The 21,940-nt window shown below is 42.0% G+C and overlaps 1 protein-coding gene across 2 annotated transcripts; it reads left to right on the top strand.

Moving 5' to 3' along the window:
• The first annotated feature begins 1,501 nt into the window (after positions 1-1,501).
• Positions 1,502-20,928, top strand: LOC145774076 (adenylate kinase 7-like). Of its 2 annotated transcripts, XM_082585225.1 has the most exons (18): positions 1,502-1,677; positions 10,038-10,217; positions 10,447-10,650; positions 11,638-11,748; positions 12,052-12,135; positions 12,580-12,668; positions 13,110-13,200; positions 13,666-13,737; positions 14,669-14,746; positions 15,038-15,187; positions 15,730-15,885; positions 16,149-16,223; positions 16,427-16,583; positions 17,051-17,190; positions 17,772-17,892; positions 18,134-18,354; positions 18,495-18,653; positions 20,625-20,928. In XM_082585225.1, exons 1-18 carry the CDS (start codon positions 1,576-1,578, stop codon positions 20,661-20,663), a joined length of 2,229 nt encoding a protein of 742 aa, XP_082441351.1. In that variant the 5' UTR covers positions 1,502-1,575; the 3' UTR covers positions 20,664-20,928. The 2 variants fall into 2 exon arrangements, with proteins under 2 accessions (XP_082441351.1, XP_082441352.1); XM_082585226.1 differs by lacking the exon at positions 13,666-13,737.
• Positions 20,929-21,940: the final 1,012 nt, after the last annotated feature.

Below are 21,940 nucleotides of genomic sequence, written 5' to 3'. Positions count from 1 at the left end.
ATGACTTTTCATAACACAATGAGTTAGGTTTTCCAACAGATAGCCCAAGAGTTCACCGTCAATATACGCACGACCTGACTAGATGCAGAGCTGTCAGGAGCGAGCGTAGCACAGTGAACTTAGCTCTAGGTAAGCTATGTGTTCACCTTTAAAGCGCATCGGTCTCAACCAAACTCGGAGTTGGCAAAAAGAAGAACTCTCCTTGTAAGAATAATAGAAAAAACTTACCGTAGTTATTTCAGCTTATATTTTGGTTCAAAATGCATCCAATGATCGTTTTCTGTTGCACTCGAGGACTTTGCTTGCCCTAAGCTTCATGTGACGCCAACGCCACAGACCTTCGGCTGCATAGCTGAGTGGTGAGAGCGTCTCGGGGAGAAGCATCTACACCAGCGGTGTTCAAAGTTCGGTCGTGGGAAAATATCTGCGGTCCCGTCTGGGCTCTAGTCTAGAATATACAATCTTAAAGCTTAGGCCGCATTTAAAAAAAAAAAAAAATGAGAGAAATTTTTAATGCGGCCGCCACAATTTGCGAAAAGTGAATTGCAGTTAAAAAAAATTGGGAACCCCTAGTAGCCTATGTTCGAAAAAGTGTCGGCCCGACGCTACTCGATAACACTTGACTCATTGACTTGAGTGTTACGAGCAGAAGGCTAAGTCGATAAAATGAATAACTTTGAGGAAAGAGCAGTGAATCTGTTGCTGGCTTATCGATGATGTGGTCTTTTATTATGTCTCACATGCAAAGTTGAGTGTATTACAGCATCTTCCACCTGCATTTGAAAGACATTGTTCAATGCTTTGTCCAGTTATTGCAAAGACTTCAAAAAAACACCCTCGTTGACCGTGTTATATTTTACCGATCCTGTGAATTCTCACCTAAAACAATCAATGCACTTTCAGGACTGCCCTCCATTCAGCGGCACCTAGCGAATGGAATAATTTTCCGGCAACAACACTCCAACAATCGGAAACTTCACTCTGTCAATCTCAGTAACCGGCCCTTCGTCAAGAGCCTTTACAAGTATGCGAAACTACTATAAATAACCTATCAAGGCTTTGTCAGTCCGAGGATAAAGATTCAAAACCAACCAAGGCAGTTCAGTTGTTTTTATTTCTGACCATTATATCAAAAACAATACACATCAACATAGCAAAGGGCGATAAAAAGGTAGAAGCGACAAAACGCGAACGTTAAAACGTGCTTGTAACCGAAGTAAGTTATTGAGTTGAAAAAAATTTGGCGCGGTTGCAAATATTGTGTGGTTGAATTCAAAAATTGTTACTTTATCATGCAAAATCAGAAGGTGCAGAAAAAAAAAGTACACCTTTATTATCATTATTATTTCAAACTCAATTGATTATATCAATTTATCAAATATTTGTTCACTTTTATACATTTTTTCGTTCAATAAAAATAAAATAGTACGATTAGCGACACTTTGTGGATGTAGCAATGAACTGTCATAGCAACAGGCGATTGGTCGTGGAAGGCTTGTCTGCGCTGGTTTGAAATTGTCCAGGCTTTGCGTAGTTTCGATTTGAGGATTGGCAAGTGTTGTGAAAATTGTAACAATGTCTGATGCAGAAGACGTCGAAGAACCAGTCCAAAAAGTTAGAAGTAAAAGAATTTTCTTCAATAACATTGACTCATACGCAGGAACAAATATTACAAAGGTTGGTTAATTTTGCAGCATTATTGATTAGGCTACCGGTACCACTACCGTACCACTATTCAGTAGCGCACCCAGAAAAAAATTTAGGGGGGGGCTGATTCAGAAATGTTGGCCGAGTGATTTTCGATAATAATGAGGGTGACAATAGGCTACCCAGTACCCATCCCTTTGATTATTTAAAGGCACTCACGGCCCACAACCCACCAGCTGCCGATACATCAGGATTGGTTCTCTCAATCAGTTTACAAGTTGGCCTATAGTGAACTCCATGCTACTAGCACCTTCAGCATCCTCATTCCTACGTCTACTCTCGCAATCTTCTGTAGATGTCGACCTTTTTCTCATATAGGGGAGAGTGGGGTTAGTTGGAAGGCGGGGTTAGTTGAAAAATGATCATTTTTTTAACTCTCCATAACTTTTTTAAATATTTACTGCAAACATGTGAAGTAGTTTGTAAAAACACACAATCCATGTTAGTTTCGATTTGTTGAGTCAAGGTATGTTGGTTTGGTTGACAATTTTGTGTTTTCTTACTTTCGAAGTAAATTTTTTAGCGTACATGTACTGTATTTAAAAACATCTCATGCGTCGATATAGTTAAAGATAGGAAGAAGTTTTTTGGTGTGTGTCAGCTGTAGGTGTTCTACAACACTAAGAAGCTCTCATGGACAAACGTGGCAAGGCCATGCTTCCTGCTTTGGGTAAACCCAGCTAGTGAGTAGTGTGGAATTACTAGCTTATCTGCAGAAGTGCAGTGGGTCTCCTGGAGGAGGATGACAAGAGCTCGGTCCTTATGAGCGAGCTGCTCGATCACATCAATCTTGCTGGATGTGATGCCCTCAGCGTTCAGCTGTAAGATGGTGGGACGACGGTACTTGTCGACAGTGGAACTGCCGCGCTCTGAAAAGAGCGGTTCTCGTGGGGTCCTGTACTGAGCGTTCCGGGTCGAGGTTCGGTTTTGACAGTCTTCGTTTCGTGAATTTACGTCCGATGAGTTTACCGCTGCCCTACAATCAACTAAGACCCGTAAGGCCCCTGGTCCCGATAACATCTGCCCCGAACTTGTACTCCATGCTGGCACCGCCATGAAGTCTTGGCTGCGCAAATTCCTGTCTTCCTGCTTATGCCAACTCAAAATCCCCAAAATTTGGAGACGAGCCAAAGTAGTCGCGATCCCTAAGCCTCATAAGCCACAAGAGGATCCGAAGAGCTATCGACCTATATCTCTTCTCTGTATCCCTTTTAAAATCTTCGAACGTCTTATCTACACTAGAGTCGAACCAATTGTAGACCCACTCTTGCCCCGGGAACAAGCTGGTTTCCGACGTGGAAGATCTACTGTAGACCAAGTCACTCTCATGACTCAAGACATCGAAGACTGCTTTGAGGCAAAGAAGAAGGCTGGCGCTGTGTTCCTTGACCTCACAGCCGCATATGACACCGTATGGCACCAAGGCCTCACCTGCAAACTCCTCCGCCTGCTCCCGGACAGGCACATGGTCCGCATGATCATGGAGCTCGTTTACAATAGAAGCTTTACCCTCACCACCGGAAGTGGTAAACCAAGCAGGTTACGACGCCTTAAGAATGGCGTCCCTCAGGGATCTGTCCTGGCCCCCCTTCTGTTTAACATCTACATCCACGACTTGCCAATCACGGTATCCGCAAAGTACGCCTACGCCGATGATTTGGCCATTTTACACTTGTCGAATCAATGGGATACACTAGAAGAGACTCTAAACCAGGACATGTCGACACTTTCGGCATACCTCCAGAGATGGAGACTGAAGCTCAGCGAAACCAAAACAGTGACGACAGCCTTCCACTTAAACAACCGGGAAGCGAAGCGTGAGCTCAAGATCAACACCGATGGAAAAACCCTGCCCTTCTGCCCAAACCCTAAATATCTAGGGGTAGTCCTGGACAGGTCGCTCACTTACCGTCAACATTTGGAGTCACTACGCAAAAAGATCTCAACACGCACAGCTTTGCTAAGGCGTCTGGCCGGCTCAGGCTGGGGAGCCGGAGTCGATACCCTGCGCATTGCCACCATCGCGCTAGTTCACGCTCCAGCAGAATACTGTGCACCTGTCTGGAGCCGCAGTGCCCACTGCCATCAAATCGACACTGCCATAAATGACGCCTTGCGTATCGTGACAGGATGCCTGCGACCTACACCATCGGAAAATCTCCCTGTCCTTGCAGGCATCCAACCAGCTGAGCTTCGTCGCGAAGAAGCTATCCTGTCTCTTTCTCGTCGCGCTACGAACCCCAACCACTTGCTCTACTCAAGTCTCTATGAGTCTGCGAACGAGAAACCTCAGCGACTGAAATCGAGACACCCATTTGTACGTGCCGCACAACTCCTGATGAAAACTGCTGAAGACCAATCCATCAGTGCGGCTACCTGGGCGGACCACCAATGGAGCTCGGAGTGGAAGAAGAACTCCTCAAGACTCCAAAGTTTCATCTCCGACACCAGCAACCACCCAACCGGAATGCATTTGCCAAGGAAGGCCTGGGTGCGGCTCAACCGCCTGCGTACTGGCGTCGGACTATTCCGCTCGAACATGCACAAATGGGGGATGGCTCCATCCGCGATTTGTGAGTGTGGCAAGGAGGAACAAACCGTAGACCACACCATTTGTAATTGCGCCATCTACCATGCGCCAAATGGTGTGCGTGGTCTGCGTGAACTGGATGACAAATCAATTGAATGGCTGCTCGACACCTGCCCAAACATCTAGACCGCGTCGCCGCCACTGCCCAAGGGTGGTAAAAGGCAGAGCCCCTCGACCCTTGGAGTGGCGAAGAAGGTTCAAACGAAGAAGAAGAGAAGAACACTAAGAAATAAACAAATTTTAGTTTATTGTACCATGCTTGAATATTTTAGGAAAATAGTTTGTCATATGCTAATGGGGCTAGTTGGAAAATAGTGGGTGGGGTTAGTTGGAAAATGTTTTGATAGCGGTATGACTATGTAGTAGCCTATGTTACGAGTATATCGTCGTGGTACGATAATAAGTAGTATAAGTTCCAATGTACCTGTTTTAAGCAGACATACATTGTAAAATTTTAATTTGAATAACTTGGAAAGTGCTATATATGCAGCATCACAAGTTTTAACAATGCGTTTATTAAAAAATGTTTTTCCAATGATTATAGATGTAGAATTCATTGTATTTTGATTTTAAAGCAAGTAAACATATTTGCTTACAACCCCATGTAAATGTTTGTTGGTTGAAAAAAGAGTATCCAGTTCATTAGTAGGCATTAAACTGACGTTTTTCAACTAACCCCAGGCATGGGGTTAGTTGAAAAGTCAATTGTATGTTTGTTTATTTTAAATTTTCATTAAAAGCTGAATTGATTCAATACTTATTTTTGGTTGTATGATAGAGGACATCATAGATGATAATTTAAGCCGCTTCAAGTTGTCAGGTTATGCACCAATTGTTTTAAATTTCACTTAAAAAAAAAACTTTCCGACTAGCCCCACTCTCCCCTATGACAAAATAGAATTAGCTTTCTGTTTGCCAACACAAATAAGTGCGAAAACAACAACTAGCACGAAAACAGTTTGAAACAAAACACTAATTTTGTAAACAGTACGGTAAATTTGATGTGGACGTTTTGCCTACTTACAAACCATTCAAAATTGGTTTGCATTTTGAACTAAAGTCCCAGACGCCTTCGTCTCTCTACTCAAATTTCGTATACCGGTACAGTTTTACATGTCCGTGTGATGCAGCATTGACCTACAGTAGCCTACATCGGTAGCCTTTATGTCCACCAGACATTTGACCACGAGAGCATCTGAACTTTAAAAGTAGGCCTACCATCAAAGACCATATCATGGATGTTCTTTTTGTACAGATCGAAAATTCTCTGCTGACTCATTCAAAATTTTACGCGAGGGAAAATCCCAATTTGACACTAAAATTCATGAAGCAGAGTTAATCAAACGCTACAATCCAAATTTAAACAAACAATTAACTTATTTACTGGAGGCGAGTCTATTCTCCTCAACATTTACTTGATGTAGGCCTAGGTAGCCTATCACGTTCCCTGTGGTGCAATTTTTTTATAGTTATTCATGTAGTTGCCTTTTCCTAATGTAATTTTACCTTTAAGAAGTTGAAGTTTATTGCATTTTTATAAATATTTTCAGCTTATTTTCTGATGAGGGCTTAAGTTAAGCTGAAAAAGTTCGACTGTTAAAACTATTTGTAAATATGTAAAATATATTGTTCTAATGTTCAGCCCTGTTGTATTGTTGTGTCTTATTCATATCTTACCTATAAGCAAAAGGTATTAATGGGGAACATACAAAAACTTCATTTTTGGTGGAGGGTTTGGGGGGGGCTTGAGCCCCCTTAGCCCCATGCTGGGTGCGCTACAGCCACTATTCATTCATTTCATTTTTTTCATTAACGTGTCCGGGACGAAAAATATACCACTAGCTACAATAGTCGATATAGGCCTACTAGCACGTTAATAAACGGGAAAAGGTGGCAAAGCCTTGAAATGTTTAAAACGTGCCTGAATAGTAAATCATGTAGTACTAGTAGGCTATATAGGCTATGTCTGTAGTTAGCATGGTCACAAGACCCAAAAAAACAAGCAAAGAGAAGCACCGTGGAAGCACACATGTAGGAATGAATGACAGTCTGATGAAAAGTGTTGTGGATTGAATTTGCCAGTTCCAATATTGATGTAGATGAGCAGTCAAAATAATAATAATAGGATGGAGAAAGAAAACGGACATAAAAGAAACCCATTCTCAGGCAAAAGCCCGTTTCAATGTGGCACAGGAGAGCAAAGTGTAGAGCTCTTTCTATGGTTGGACTGCACATCACACAGTAGCCTATGACAATTGAGGTTCGAGATCCGGTTTAAGATTATTTTCCTTTTTTGTCAGTTGTAATAACATACAGTAACAATCAATGGCAGATCCAGGAGAGCGTAATTCCGCCTATCATAAATGAGTGATGTTAGAAGCTATGCATTTGTAAAATTAGACTGATGCATGGTGATTGATCATTACTCTAGTTCAGGGGTGTCCAAAGTCCGGCCTGCGATACACTTTTGTATCGCTCGGACCTGTTGTTGCACAATATGTTGGCTCGCAGAAACACAGAAATCATACAAATTCAATTTCTTTTTTTTTTAATTAATAAAGACAGTATTTTCTCACAGACAAAATCCAGAAGAAAAAAGTTAGAATTGTTGCTGGCATAATTAGGAAATCAACTATTATTGCCTAGAGAGAATGGTCGGCCTAATGAGTGACACAGTCGAGCATTCATTTATTTTTTTGCTAGCAAATTCTATGACCGCTTTCTAGATTTTGCTGCAAATGTAAACGGCTTATTGCCATTCACTTCTTTCTGCTTGAACCCTGTTAAGACCCCAGCTCGCCCGCAGCTAATTGTCATCGTGTGAACCTCTGGGGCCAAGGGTCTATCTTTTTACCACCCCAAATTCACAATGTTACTGGGCTACACTGGAAGGCTACTAGAGAGCGGTCAGTCTTTTTTATTATTATTGTAACTGTCTCCGCCGCCAGTGTAGCCAAATTGTTTGGCATCCGCTGGCTTCGATCAGTCTTTCAACAAGGTTGATAGGATCTCCATTCTGTTTTGTCCTTTGTAATGTTTTGCAATCGATGGAGATGTGGCGTGCTGAGCAGGGATCCCAGGCCAGCTTTTCTGATGTCAGATCTCAGCAGTTGTAATAAATTGGTACGGTGATGTCCGGTTCGGCCGTGGTACTTTTTGCTGCCAATTATTGCAAATTCAAGGGTTTTCTGGGGAGGTGAGTCCTGGTGAAGTCTTTGCTTTTATTATCCAAAACGCAGATGCAATCTTCCACTTCATTTAGTGGCTTGAAGATGGTGTAATCGTTGATGATGTGGTATGTTCCTCAGCACCACATTTAAAAGAAGAGGAAGATGCCATTCCCCATTGGTGCATGGTTGAGCGGAAAAGCCTGATGCCCGTATGGACAGGGTTGAAGCGCACCCATGCCTGTCATTGTAGTGTCAGGCCAGTACCTACACTTATTTGAGCTTCTCTGCAAAGCCGAAAGCAACATCTTTCTCTCGTGCCTTTTTACCAGCAGCTGAATAGAAACAAATTTCCAAAAATCTGAAAGATTGCAAAGAAAATATTGAGCTTGTTTGGCTCAACCAACATATTTGTGTGAGCAGACTTTCTCACTTACAAATTGAAAGTCCTAAACAAGAACCGCTTGAGATCAAAACTGAATGAATGCCAACTATGTGATATTTTATGGTTGTCTGCCACTAACTTCAAACCAGACTCGACCTCGCTTAAGAAATCAAGAGGTCAGTTTCATCCTTCACATTAACACAGTTGTGTTTTACGAAGTTTCTATGTGTTAATTTCTGATGGAAAAACAGACAACTTATACAGCCTAACTTATCATATCCCGTGATATGCATACAACAAAATACGGTACTTAAAGATGCATATTGCTTTGTTGTATGAAAATGACATTAAATAATACAATATTGTTATGTATGCATCTTTCCTTACCCAAAAACAAGATTGTCAGAGGCTGTTGGCTTGCGGGCACTTCCGCATTATCAAATCTGGCCCACCTGGGAAAAAGATTGGACACTCCAGCTCTTGTTGTTTTAGATAAAGTCTTTTCTTAGTATTTCTGTCGACCATTGTCTTAATAGGTCTACCTATCAAAGAAGTGACATCGTTATGAACGTGTTGCTGTAGGCTAAATAAATGTGCAAATAACATAAATTTCAGGAAATCTTTGAATTCTATATGAAGAAAGTGACAGACCGTGTTATTTCAAAGTAGTAGAACTTATTTTGGTCAGCCCTCAGGTCCAGGTGGCATGGCAAGATGTCTTCAGACAAAGTAGACATTTGTTGGTAGACAACCCCAGCAATATGGGGAACAAGATATGTTAAATTATATACATAGATAGTTGAGTAACATGTTCTCGGTCTGCTGCTATTGTCAGTGACATAGACAGGTTTTCATCATTTGTCAAACTGACATCAAAATTGATAAGTGGGCAAAATGTGAGTTACCACAGAAACCATGTCGGCTGCGTAGCCGAGTGGTGAGAACGTCTGCATGACGTTCGAAAGGATGTGGGTTTGACACCGCTCCAGAGCACGCGACTGTGTCTTGGCAAAGACACTTAATGGCAAGCCAAAATAAGGGGAGCAGCTGACTCGAAGACTATATGTCACTTCGCTGCTTCCTGTCGTCTGTTGTATCGCATCTGTGATCGCAGTGAATGTGACTGTATGTTATCGCAATGGGCGCAAATAAAAGCATGATTATTATTATTATTATCATGTAGATCATCACTAGGGAGATTTTTTTGTAACCTAAAAAACTCAAAAAAGTGACTTTAATTTTACAAAAAAGTAACCAAAAAGCAACTTTATTCAACGAAAACAAGAAAGCGAAAGAAATTGCAGCATTTCAACATAAAAAAGCATCTAAATTAGTATCAATTTGTACTCAAATCATAATTACACATTCAAATTACACAAGGTAATGTTTTAAATTCTCTGGCAGGAAGTTTCTGTCAATCAAACACTTTAGGTGTTGCAGGGAAAACAAGTGGTTGAATATAGATAACACAGTTTGTTTTATGGAAAAAAATTACTTCACGTTTACAAGTTTTTGGGAATACACGCGATACGAACAAGCATGGGCTCATGCAAGCCTAAAATCTGTACCATAGTAGAAGGTATATTAAAAATCTTGGCATTAAATAAAATGCAAATTCATCTCTCCAGTAGCAATGAAAGATAAATAAATAAGGGACTTAGGCAAAAAAGTATGCAAAATAAAGTAAATGCAAAATAATAAACTACGTAATACTCTAGCACTCTATCGCCATTGTGTTTTATTAACTTCAACCCAGTGACTTAGCTAGAAAATTTTTATGGAGGCAAAAGCTGTTGGCAGGGCAAATATTTTGATAATTGAAATTTTTATTTTCTTGACCTTGTGTCCGCTTGTCCTAATCCATTTGGGTCAGTTTAAATTTAATAAAGCGAACGGAAGAATGTCACATTTAATAAGATTGTTGCCACAAAAGCTTTTGTATTCAGCGGCCAACAGCTTCCAAATGTTTCAACGTAAAAATCAGGACATCAGATGATCAAGACCAAGACGAGACTTTGACGGTTCGAGACCGAGACGCTAAAAGCAGTGTCTCGAAACGAGACATTTATAATTTCCTCTTCATATCATTAGTTCAGCACAGAGAGGTCCACTTGCAGCCCAAGGGCTGCTATTTTCCACCCCTGATTAAGCATGTTACCGAATGATCTCTAATTGCATTGTTTTCCAGTATTTATCACAATGCATTGTGGGAGCATCAATGGAAGAAGCCGAAGAAGAGGAGGAAGAGGGAGATGAAAAAGGATCTGTCCAGTCCTTCGCTTCCAGGAAGGAAGGCTCCTATCGGGTCGTTGGAACTCTGAAAGATCCCAGCAACAAGCCCCCACCGTTTGTTAGCGAAATCATCACTGTGAGTGCATTTATAGAACATTATCACATCTTTGTATTAGGCTATTTTCATCATTAGTACTTTCTGATGCAATTAGTTGCTTTATTTGTGCAGTAACTTGTTGCGAGCCAAAGAATATGCTGTTTCTGGTCGGTTGCATGGAAGGACCTTTTTGTACAATGTACATTTCAATAGTTAATAACTATCTTCCTCATGTCTAAAGTCGTGCATTGACGCTCGTGTGTTCTAGTTTAAAACACGGGAAGAGCTGCTCGAGAAGTTGCTGGAGTGTGACATCATAATCTACAACATCGGCGAGGATTCGGACACAATTGATGAGGCTGTTTGGTCGGTGTCCTCCCTCCACACTGAGATCGAACACTTCGATTCCTCCAAAATATTCATCCTTCTTTCAACGATTATGACGTGGGCCAAGACGAAGCCCCTCGACCCAGTGAGTGACTTTTTGCTTGAATAACTCACTTAGATAAATCGTACAAGATCAGACGACCTTGGTTTGAAACCGGAGATGTGTGGTTACTTTCTCATCAAATAAGTGAGGGGAACAGTTGTTGTCAATACCGTTAACATTGTAAACACAAACTCAATCCTCAATCGACTAACATTTGTGATCGGAACTGGATCAGTGATGCGAATCGTTTTGATGGATTCCAATACACCTGGTAGCTTTCAAACTGTATCAGTGTCACGATTTCTTTCTATCTCTTACCAGGAAAAAGACTTGGAAAGGTTCAATGACGTAGTTTAATGGGTCAAACCGAAAAGCAGTCAATTAAATGTCGAATAATTCTACTAGTGAAATGATAATCTGACTTCTTGAAGAACTTTAACGAACGGCTTCTCAAATAACTCTAATTTCTGCATCAACTACCAATCCACAACTCTCATAACCAACTCAATAATAATCATCATAATAAACATTACACAAACTACACCACTATTTATAGTTGGTTGTTCAGTCCAGTAACTTCGAGAAAGGTTACGTAATATTGCATCACACGAACTCATCGTTCGGTCACGTAGCATTGAGCGGCATAAACAAGCAAGTTTAAAGAAGTCTAAAGAATGTCACGTAGGAGTAGAGGACTGTTACATAATACAGATTTCGTAATCAGAGGTCCATTCGTAAACAACCTTGTGACATCATGACAAACGATATTGGCAATTGTGAAAACAACAGAACGTTCCAGATACAGAATGATCTAGAATTACGTTGCAGAACAACGACTTCACAATTAGAGGTTACTACTGGTCATTGACCGATAATAACATACCGCTCAAGAATTCTATAATGAAAACAGCACATTCTGTCAAGACGCAAAGCAGCCCCACGCGAGGCCTTGCACATTGATTGCGATTTCCACTTATTCCACAATGTTTGTTCCATCGTCTCTTTATGACTTGACGTTTGCTTCCACAGGATGACACTGAGATCCCGTTCACAGAAGATGACTACAGGAGAAGGAAAGCTCATCCCAACTTTAAAGAGCACATTAGCGCAGAGAAGATGGTCATTAAGTTTGGAAAGACTGTGAGTAGACTCTTCCTGTCCCCTTGCTGGGTACTTTAAGGTGCAACATCTACTTGGTTTGTCTAAATATGATGTTGGGCCAGTGTTGGATGGAAAAGTGGTGTAGTGTCAGCGTTGACTGCAAAGGGTGTTTTTTTGTGTTTTTAAAAAACTGTTTTAAAAGTTCGGCTTCAATGATTGTTGAAATCCGCAGCCATACAAGAACTGAATCTAATGTTAAGGGTTGGTGATTAATATAGACTTTACTTACAAAACTTACTTTACTGAGTATTATATTATTCTGACGTGGTAACATTGTTACAGAACAAACAGAAGTTTCAAACCTACGTCATCGCATCCGGGCTGACTTACGGAATGGGAGAGAACATGTTTCACTTCCTTTTCAAAGTGAGTGTCTTTTAAATAATTTCTGTCTGCCTATTAAATTAAGGCCTAAGGGACATTCAGCCGAGGCGATTGTTCCCGTAGCAATAGGTTGCTGACGACCTTTTTCTTTTGATCATACGGCCTCGTGTTTGGTTCCCACGTAGTTGTATGGACAATTCACTTGCCACCTAATGTAAAACTAAAGACTAGGAATGAGAGAATAAACATTTTGAGAAATTTAAATTTTTGAGGATTTGCATAAATAACAGCAAATCAAATTCAGTAAAGTGTGTGAGTAGTAAAGTGGAGGATCTTACGTTACGTTCTTCTCAATTCACTAGAAGATGGTGGTCTTCAGCAATTACGTGGAGGAAGTAGTCAGGTGCTTTCATATGAGGTTTCCCAGCCGGATAATAAACACTGAATAAGTAGCGCAGTCGTAACGATATTATTATTTTCGTGCAGACAGCGTGGCTCGGAGAGGCTTCAGCGTTGCATTGCTTCGGCACAGGCACCAACATTGTGCCAACCATCCACGTCAAGGATCTAGCCAGGTGAGTGGAGGATGATGTCATCAATACGCTCCGGTTGGACTCGGTTCGATTTCGTCAGTTTTAAGATGTCTTCCGAGACCATAATTGATGATCAAATAGAGTGGACTTGGCAAACCATCAAGAAATGCTCACTGGAATATTGAGTTGTGTATTATTTCATAAAAGGCATTGTCAGAGTGATGGGGGGTTCAAAGAGTTACATTTAGTCTTGCTTCTTTTGGCTTCAATGACAGATTTAATCTTCTGGCATCGAATCTGCCAAGTTCTCAAAGCATTTAGTTTCATCATGAACATTGAATGAGAAGTCCAAGTTGGATGACAACCAGATGAATGAGTGATTGTGATTCATAAACATAATTAATGACGTAATCAACATATAAACGAAGAATCGTCTGCAAACAATCTCACGATCCGAGTGATGACGTTATTGCTATCTTACAGCGTCATACAGAACGTGTGCGACCAGCGGCCGAAGACGCGATACCTGATCGCGGTGGACGACTCACAGAACCCCCTGGAGGAGATAGTCAGGGTGAGTGATGTGCGGTCTTGGTCTGGTCACCCAGGATGGCTACAATGTATGGCCGACCACAGCAATGCAATCTGGTCGAGAGCCCGGTTTTTTAATTTCAGTATATATAAATGCCAAGTTTTGTTCACTGAGCCAGTCCAGTTTGATGTTTTGAATCAAATTTTAACACTAACTTGTCTTCCTGGACTCGCACGGACTTTTCTTAGAACAAATTATATCTCTCTGTACTTTCTTGTTGAAAAGTAGGCTACCAGCTCATTAGCAAGATAAGTACCCTTTTGTGGCGTACAATATTGTAATCTGACGTGCGTGCCACGCCACAATGTGCCGCTGCAGCTTCCTGGTTGCTCGTAATGGCATTCTCAAACGTGGGTGTGGTTGCCCGGTTTCTGAGGCGAGATGACCTAAGACGCTCGTCTGCAAGTGCAGTGTCATGGCAACCGTAACCATGGCGATGTTTTCCAGTGCATCAGTTTCTACCTGGGATCCGGGAAGATCCGCAAAATAGCGAAGGAAGATTATGATTACATGCGACAAGTACGCCAGCTTGCGGTGGCTCATTAACCAACTTGACTGTGTGAAATAACTTTGCCAACTTACGTCCGCATTGACGCAACGTCGTACGTGCGCAGATTAGACGTTGCGTCAACGTGAAACTGACATTCCGTCAATGATTTTCAAAACTAAACACCTGTTTGTCTGTGTTTGTGTGGTGATGTTTTTGACGTTTTATTTTTCTAACAAATATTTTTGAAACAAAACGTTGGGAAATAGGTGGCAGCGTTTGTAACTAATGTGATAAATGGCAACCGACAATCTTCAATACAATAGTAAAGTAACAAATACTTAAAACACGATTTCTCATCTTTATGAATACCAAACATCTGTACTCACAAGTCCTGACTATTTGGATAACTGCTGTTTCGTTTTCACTGGCTGAAACGTGTTGTGTCTCGCTGAGAGTCGTCCATATCGAGAGGGATGATATTTCTCTGGTGGGAACTTTGTTGGGTTGCTCATGTCATCTTCTAGTTATTGTTGGATTGCATTGAACCAAGCTGTTTGGATTATTGCTTTCCCAAGTGTCATTCGTCCTATAGCTATTGTTTACACGTAGTTTCAATGCTTTGATATGTGGAGTGAACGCAATGAGGTTGTCTAAGCAGAAGGTTGCGGTGATGCTTTGTGCTTTTCTTATTCGTTTGGGGTTGTGAGTAAAGGAAACCTGGAAAGGATTCCTAGTTCATTGTTGAGTACTTTGCACTGCACCTGCTAGTTGGTGTCCCAAATATCAGGTTTCTTCGGTACCCTGTCTTGTGTGGAGAGGCCGCATGTCCGCCACAGGAGTTGAATATCTCTTTGGGAAGGACCACTTTCAACCTCCTCCCATTGATAAAGATGAAAAAGGCGATTGACTTCAAGATGTTCCTCATCAACATCCTGGATTATTACTCCCATTGTTCTTTAGATCGTCAGCACGAGGATGAGCACAGGGAAGGTGGAGCACATCGCCAAAGAGGACGCTCTCCTCATCAAGGATCTTCAGGTGCGTTCATCTTCCATTGTTTCATCATAGCTATCGACTTGCTGGTTGTGACGTCACACATCGTTTCTCGATCGATTCGAGGATTTTCATTTTATGATGTCGGAATAAAAAAAATCCCCAAGGAAACACTGTCTAGTTATTTTAATTTTTGCAACGCTTCTTACCGACTATGCGAATGTATTAACAAATTATCACTGTCGGCAGTTATTGTTGCGTCGCAATTGCTGCATTGTTATCACGTTTAATTGCATCTTTTCAACAAAGAGTCGTTTTTATTAAAATATTTTCCAGCAAAATGAATTCGACTCCCTCCTGGTGAACCTCCGCATGGAAGCGATGTTCGTCAAGGAATCCATGAACGTTCGATGGGTCGCTGAGACTGGTCTCGTGGAGTCGATCGAACGCGTCATCAAAGAATACAAGGAAACCAGAGGATTACTGGTAGGTTCTAATTTATAGTTTTATTGCTTGTGGCAACACGGAGGACGAACATGGCAACACTGATGTAGCACATAGCAACACTAACGTGCCACATGGCAACACTGCTGTTGCACATGGCAACACTGATGTTGCAGATGGCAACACTGATGCCGTTCAAATAGAGCTGTCAAATGTCGAGCTGTTATTTAATTGACTTATATTTCACATGAAAAGACCACAAGAATTTTCCCTCAGTTTCCTCAATCCTCATACTTGTGTTTATGCTGTGAATTAGTGGTGTAGGCTGGGAAGCCCGGGATGGTTTAATTTGTAAAAATAATGGTAATACTGTTTTGAAATTTTTGTATTGAAGCAAGTGAAAACAGTGGCTTCAGGCAAATAGAATTGTTTTGGAGGTTGAAATTGTTTTGTGTTGAATTTCCTCTCTGCAAACCAACCGATTCAAGCTCGATTTTCACTTGATCTTTATCCGCGTCTTTATTGTCTCCGCAACATCACAATCGATGTCATTTGTCTCATCACTAACATAATCCTTCCTCCAGCCGATGAGAGCTTGTATCCTTGGTCCTCCTGGGTCAGGAAAGTCCACCATCGTGGCATCCATTTGTAAGAAGTTCAAACTCCACCACATCAAGATCAAAGACGTCATAGACGAAGCGATAGAGAAGCTGGAACGCAGCGCTGCCAGACTGGAGCAGGTGAGGTAGGGGGCACAGTGGAGGGGTAAAGCTGGTGGAATGTGGAAATATAAACAGCCACGCAACTTCAATAGCTTTAAAAACAAGTAAATGAATTTACGGTTATCGAAGTAACCTTTACAGCCTGTTTCACCCTTTGTGAGGTCATCAAAAGGTTTTTATTTTCATTTCAAATTTCTAATTATTGTGAACACAACTGGGTTCAGGGTTTTTACCCTTTATGAACGTTTCTCATCAGTTATGAACAAGTCTTGTTTGAATAGGCTGAGAGCGGTGGCGCTGAAGAGGAGGAAGAAGATGATGGGAAGGCACAAGATGATGCAGATCTTTTGGAGCAGGTGAGAGAGTTATTTGTCGCGTAATAAAGAGTTTAATCATTGTAAATGTTAGCTGATAAATTTTTGTTGACTTTTAAATAAATCATCACGTTTTTTTTCATTTCACTGCAACGTAATGCGTCTGCTACTAGAATTGCAATGTGTCAAAACGATTCCTTACTTATGTCTCTATGCACCGAGGTTAACACCTTATCCCCCATCAGGTCAAAGAGAGCAGGGACAGCAACTCTGGCCGCATCGAGGACCAATTCGTGATAAGATTCTACAGAGAGAAACTTCAGTCCATGCCGAGCCAGAACCAGGGATTTGTGTTGGATGGCTTCCCAAAGACTTATGAGCAAGCCAAAGAAATGTTTGCAGGTGAGATCCATTGTGCTTGGTGTGACTCTCGTCATCAGCAATCTTTAATTATGTTACTTTTATGAGGGAAGATGATAATTAGAAATATGGTGCAAGGCAGAAGATGCAAAACGCACCAATCCCAGTGCTGCCCCATGTTTCTACCAGAGCCTGGGGGTTTGGATTCCATCATGGTGAACTACTTATTGTTGGCGGTATTAAAAAATATGGACAACTTTAAATTGCATGTGGAGGTTTTCAACTAAAAAAACTAATTTTTAGATCGATAGAATTTGCCAAAAGCGCCACCTGAAGGGACTTTCGAACCTTCTCTTCTTCTTCGAAAGAACTCTGTCGAAGGGTCCTTTGAAAGAGTTACTATAAGCGAAATGTCACTATAGTCGAATTCTACTATTATTTTATATCTTCTTCCACGAAAAACCTTCACTACGTTTTTTGAAGAATATTCATTTTTATTCCTCCCTCAGTGGAAGACGAAGACGAAGGAGAAGAATCAATGAAGATCACGTTTGATAAAACCATTATGCCGGAAGTTGTGGTGGCTCTGGATGCTTCAGATCACTTCCTCAAGGAACGAATTATGAACTTACCGGAGGAGATAGTGCAGGTAACGGATAAGCAGCGTTATTTTGCCTAATTTCAACGTAGTTGTCCCAGCTGAATTGGCGAAACCCTGAACTACTGCAAGACTATCGCTGGTTTTAAGGTAAAATCTTTAACCTTTTGCGGTCCAAGTAGATCCCTGGGATGCAAAATATAATTATGTAATATGGTCCAACGTCATTCCTGGGATGATGTCTACATATTGCTGATCAACAAGGTCCAAGCATCTCCGTGGGGTGCTTTTGAAAATTGGGAAATTTTGAAAATTTTGAAAAAAAAAAAGTTGGACCTGTACGGACCTAAACCGGAAAAAAAGTTGGACCTGTACGGACCTAAACCCGAAAAAAAATTTGGACCTGTACAGACCAAAACCGGAAAAAAAATTTGGACCTCAAAAGGTTAAAGAAGCTCAGGACTATGCAACGAAATGTCGTTTATCAAATGGCGGATGATTTTGGTCATTCATCTACACGTGCAGCTACACGATGCGTGTCCTTGTGCCGTACATGTCCCTGTTGTTAATTTAATCTTCACATCACTTGCCGGTGATGACAAATGTGGCGGTTGATATGATGCTCTATCCAGGGGACACACAACACAGAAGACGGATTCCTGCGGAGGTTGCAGGATTACCACGCGGTCAACCACGAGGATGACACCGTCCTCAACTACTTCGACGAGCTTGAGATCCACCCGGAACACATCGGTACGTCGCGTTGTTCGCGCGGTAATGACGTCACCACACGTGTCACAGTGACGTCATAACGGTGTAAATAAATAAAAACTAAAAGATGATAAACTTACCGCGTATAGCTTAGTCATGTTTAGTTTGAGAGTGTTTGGTTTCTGGATTTGAATAAATTTGTCTTCATATTATCCTTGCTCTCACTACGCTTGGCTTCGTTGCTGATCTACGTCATAGCTTTGCTGATGTGTTGATTGTGCAGATGTGAGCGAGCACAATGACCCGAAGTATGAGGCAGTGATCGACCGCATCTCCCTCATGCTGGGGGATCCAAGGAACTACGGACCCACTCCGGAGGAGAAAGCGGAGATGGAAAGAGTGGCAGCAGAAGCAAAAATGAGAAAGGAAGCTGAAGAGAAGGCAATCCGAGAGCAGAAAGAAGCCGAAGAAGAGGAACAGCTCAAGCAAAGACAGGAGGAATGGGTAGGTTGCTATGATTACGAGACTTTTTTCGATTGAGATCTCATGGGCTCAAACGTTTGTGGCGTAATAAAAGCTCCTTGTTACGTCATCTACAAACTACCGCGGCGTGACACTGATGACGTCATGTTGCTTGTGTATAGGAGGAGCGATACGAAGAGGTCCGGCGGCAGGAACGAGAAGTCCTAGAGGCTCAATCGGTTCCTCTTCGCAACTTCCTAATGAAGCACGTCATGCCCACGCTAACCAAGGGACTGATCGAGTGTTGCCAGGTCCGCCCAGAAGACCCCGTTGACTTCCTGGTACGTCATTTCATATAATCGATCAATATTTTGATATTTGACTCAATATCCTTAGTTTTTAAAAAGGTTACGCGCCCCAGTGGCGGCTCGTGTAATGGTGCTGTGGCGCTGCAGCTCCACCAATTTTTTGGGCTCATTCTGCTTGTAAAACACGTCGTGAACTTTCATTATTTTTGTTAAATTTGTTTAGGTTTACAGACCTTTCCAACTTTTTCACTTTATTGACTGCAAACTTCTTGTCAGAGAGGGAAACTACCTCGTTGTCACATGACTTCCATTCAAGCTTGACCGCTATGATTTCGCTCTGTGTGGCGCTGCGATTTTCCGTGAGCCGAAGCGCGAGCGTCATAAAAGCAAACAAACCAAGTCGAAGTCACGTGACAATGACGTAGTTTATCAGTCTGGCAGTTCGTCGTTTTGGCGCTGTCTTGAACAGCGCGTCTTGGGTTGCCATATTGGCGATTTTATCGCCAAATTCAAAAAAATTTCCCATTTTCAAAGGTGTTTGTCTACATATTTGGGGTTTGGTTCTTTTTTAACTATTTTTTAGAACCGATTTAGTTTAATTAATTGTGTTTGGCGATTCCCCAACCTATATTACTTGCAGAACAATGCATTGCAAAAGTGTTTAGCAACGTTTTCTGTCACAATAATAGCTGCAGCCAATTCAATTTATTTTTCCTTGTCTTAATACAAAAGAAACGATATTGTGGAAATAAAACACAGCAACGAAACCAACAAAAGGAAAAAGTTCAAACCGCGAAAGTTTTATCTTAACTTTTCATTACAATTTAGAGCTGAAGATGCGCACAGAATCCACCAAATTAAGTGTCATTTTTAAAATATTTCTGGGGGAGGCCCCCCAGACCCCCCGCCGTTTCACTCGCCTTCGGCGAAGGCGCGACCGGGCCGCAACTTTCCAAAAGGTACCATTAAAAAATCCCCTTTGAGCAACAAAAGAAAAAGGCATATAATAGCGAAATTAACTCATCGGTTTACCACTGCCTGACTTGGCGCAGAGGGTTAGGGCGGTGGTAGGCCTATAGTCATTGCATTGACGTGAGTTTGATTCCCAACGCTGCTATGCTCTTTTTTCTTCCGTAATTACCAAATAAAGTTCAAAGGGGATTTTTTAATGGTACCTTTTGAAAACTTGCGACCGGGCCACGCCCGTCCGCAGCACCACCAATTTCACAGCTCACCAGCCGTCACTGACGCGCCCGACTTAATATCAAGCGGCGCCGGTTCGACTCTCGGGGATGTGCGCTTGAGGAACACACGTTAGGGACTGCTCTCCATTCAGCGGCACTTAGTGAATGGAATAGCAATAATTCTCTGGCAACAAGACTTCAACAACAATCGGAAACTTCACTCTTACAGTGACTCTGTCAGTGACCAGGCCTGTGTTGGTGGTTCAACGCTTCTACAAGTAGGCTATGCGAAACTGGTTTGGTTTTGAATCTTTATCCTCGGACTGACAAAGCCTTGACTGGTTATTCCTGGTAGTTTCGCATACTTGTAAAGGCTCTTGACGCAGGGCCGGTTACCGAGATTGACAGAGTGAAGTTTTCCGATTGTTGAAGTGTTGTTGGTGGGGGAATTATTCCATTCATTAGGTGCCGCTGAATGGAGAACAGTCTTTAGAATGCGTTGCTCAAGTGCACACCCCGAGAGCCGATCCAGCGCCGCTTGATCTTGAAGCTTCTATGTTCACGAAACCTTGTGCTAACCAACTGAGTTGTGGACTACAAGGGATATCGTATTGGAGGCTTTGTCAGTCCGAGGATAAAGATTCAAAACCAACCAACTAGTGTTGGTTTTCTTAAGGTACTGGATCTAAAAGTTATGTGCGGCTATCTTTTTGTGTTTGCTCCCTGAGTTACGCCACCGGTACACTCAGTGTTCTGGAAGGTTAAATTGATAGTTTCTTCTTGCAACGATCATTTATAATGAGTGAATATGTTTTTTCAGGCCGAATATTTGTTCGAACACAACCCGGAAGTGGAGTGAACATCTTCCCACAGGACTTCATTGTTTTCGTTGCATTTTTAGCGTCGCTTTAAATATTTAGTTTATTTTTATAATTGGGATTCATTGGTAGGTGGCGCTGTGCAAGGGTTTAGTCTTTGTTCGTTTTATGATAAACCTCACTGGCGCCACCTTATAATGCCCATTGTTGTCCGAAGGGGCTACGATTGATATTACTGTATGCACACAGCTCGCACGAGCTGCATTCGAAGTTGTTTTCATCGTTCATAAACGAAGAGTCTTCATACTTTTTTGTTTCTTTTCGCGTTCAGAGATTGTTGTTCAGCTGCGACAAGCGATGGATTTAAGTGATGAGGAATAACACTTTGTATTTGATAGTTGGTTGGTTTTGAATCTTTATCCTCGGACTGACAAAATCTTGGTAGGTTATTCCCGGTAATTTCGCATCTAGGCCTACTTGTAGAAGTTCTTGACGTAGGCCCGGTTACCGAGAGTAGTAGAGTGAAGTTTTCCGATTGTTGAAGTGTTGTTGCCGGGTAATTATTCCATTCACCAGATGCCGCTGAATGGAGAGCAGTCCTGAAATGCGTTGCTCAAACGCACATCCCGAGAGCCGAACTTGCGCCGCGTGATCTTGAGCCGGGCGAGTAACCACTGAGGTAATTGATTAACGGCACAGCAATGGTTTGTGGCGCACTGGTGATGCTTCTCCAAGTGTTGCTTACCAACGTATAGTAAAACTATCTGGCGATGTAAGATGGTTGTAGTGGGTTCCCTAAGTGAGCATCGAACCGAAGTCGTTCGATCGTCAGTGAGTTGCTACTTCTATGCGACCTGCACCCAGAGAAGCATCAGATAAATATTCCCATGGTTGGGTTTGCCGAGGTTGGCAAATTTAACTGCGACATTGGTTGATTGAAGGAAGCAAGCCCATCAAGATTGACCAATTGAAGTTTTTCCTGGTGCTGTTTGTGAATTATTTCATTCACTAGGTACCGCTGAATGGCGGGTAGTGTTTGAAATGCGTTGCTCGAGCGGACACTCCGAGAATCAAACCAGCATCACTTGATCTCGAAATTTCTTCGTTCATGTAGCCAGACGCCCCACTAAGCTATTGGGGCGATATTTTTGGCCTCGTAGCAGACCTAAAACATTACACGAACAATCAATTGCCTACTGCTGAAGTTCATATTTTGGAGTCCGCCCCATTAGCTCAGTGGTTTCGCGCCCGGCTCAAGATCATACGGCGCTTGTTCGACTCTCGGGGTGTGCGCTTCAGCAACGCATTTCAGGACTGC

Source organism: Aplidium turbinatum, chromosome 7 (assembly GCF_918807975.1).
Source record: "Aplidium turbinatum chromosome 7, kaAplTurb1.1, whole genome shotgun sequence".
In the NCBI taxonomy this organism is placed as follows: domain Eukaryota; kingdom Metazoa; phylum Chordata; class Ascidiacea; order Aplousobranchia; family Polyclinidae; genus Aplidium; species Aplidium turbinatum.
This window is presented reverse-complemented; position numbering and strand designations above follow the sequence as displayed.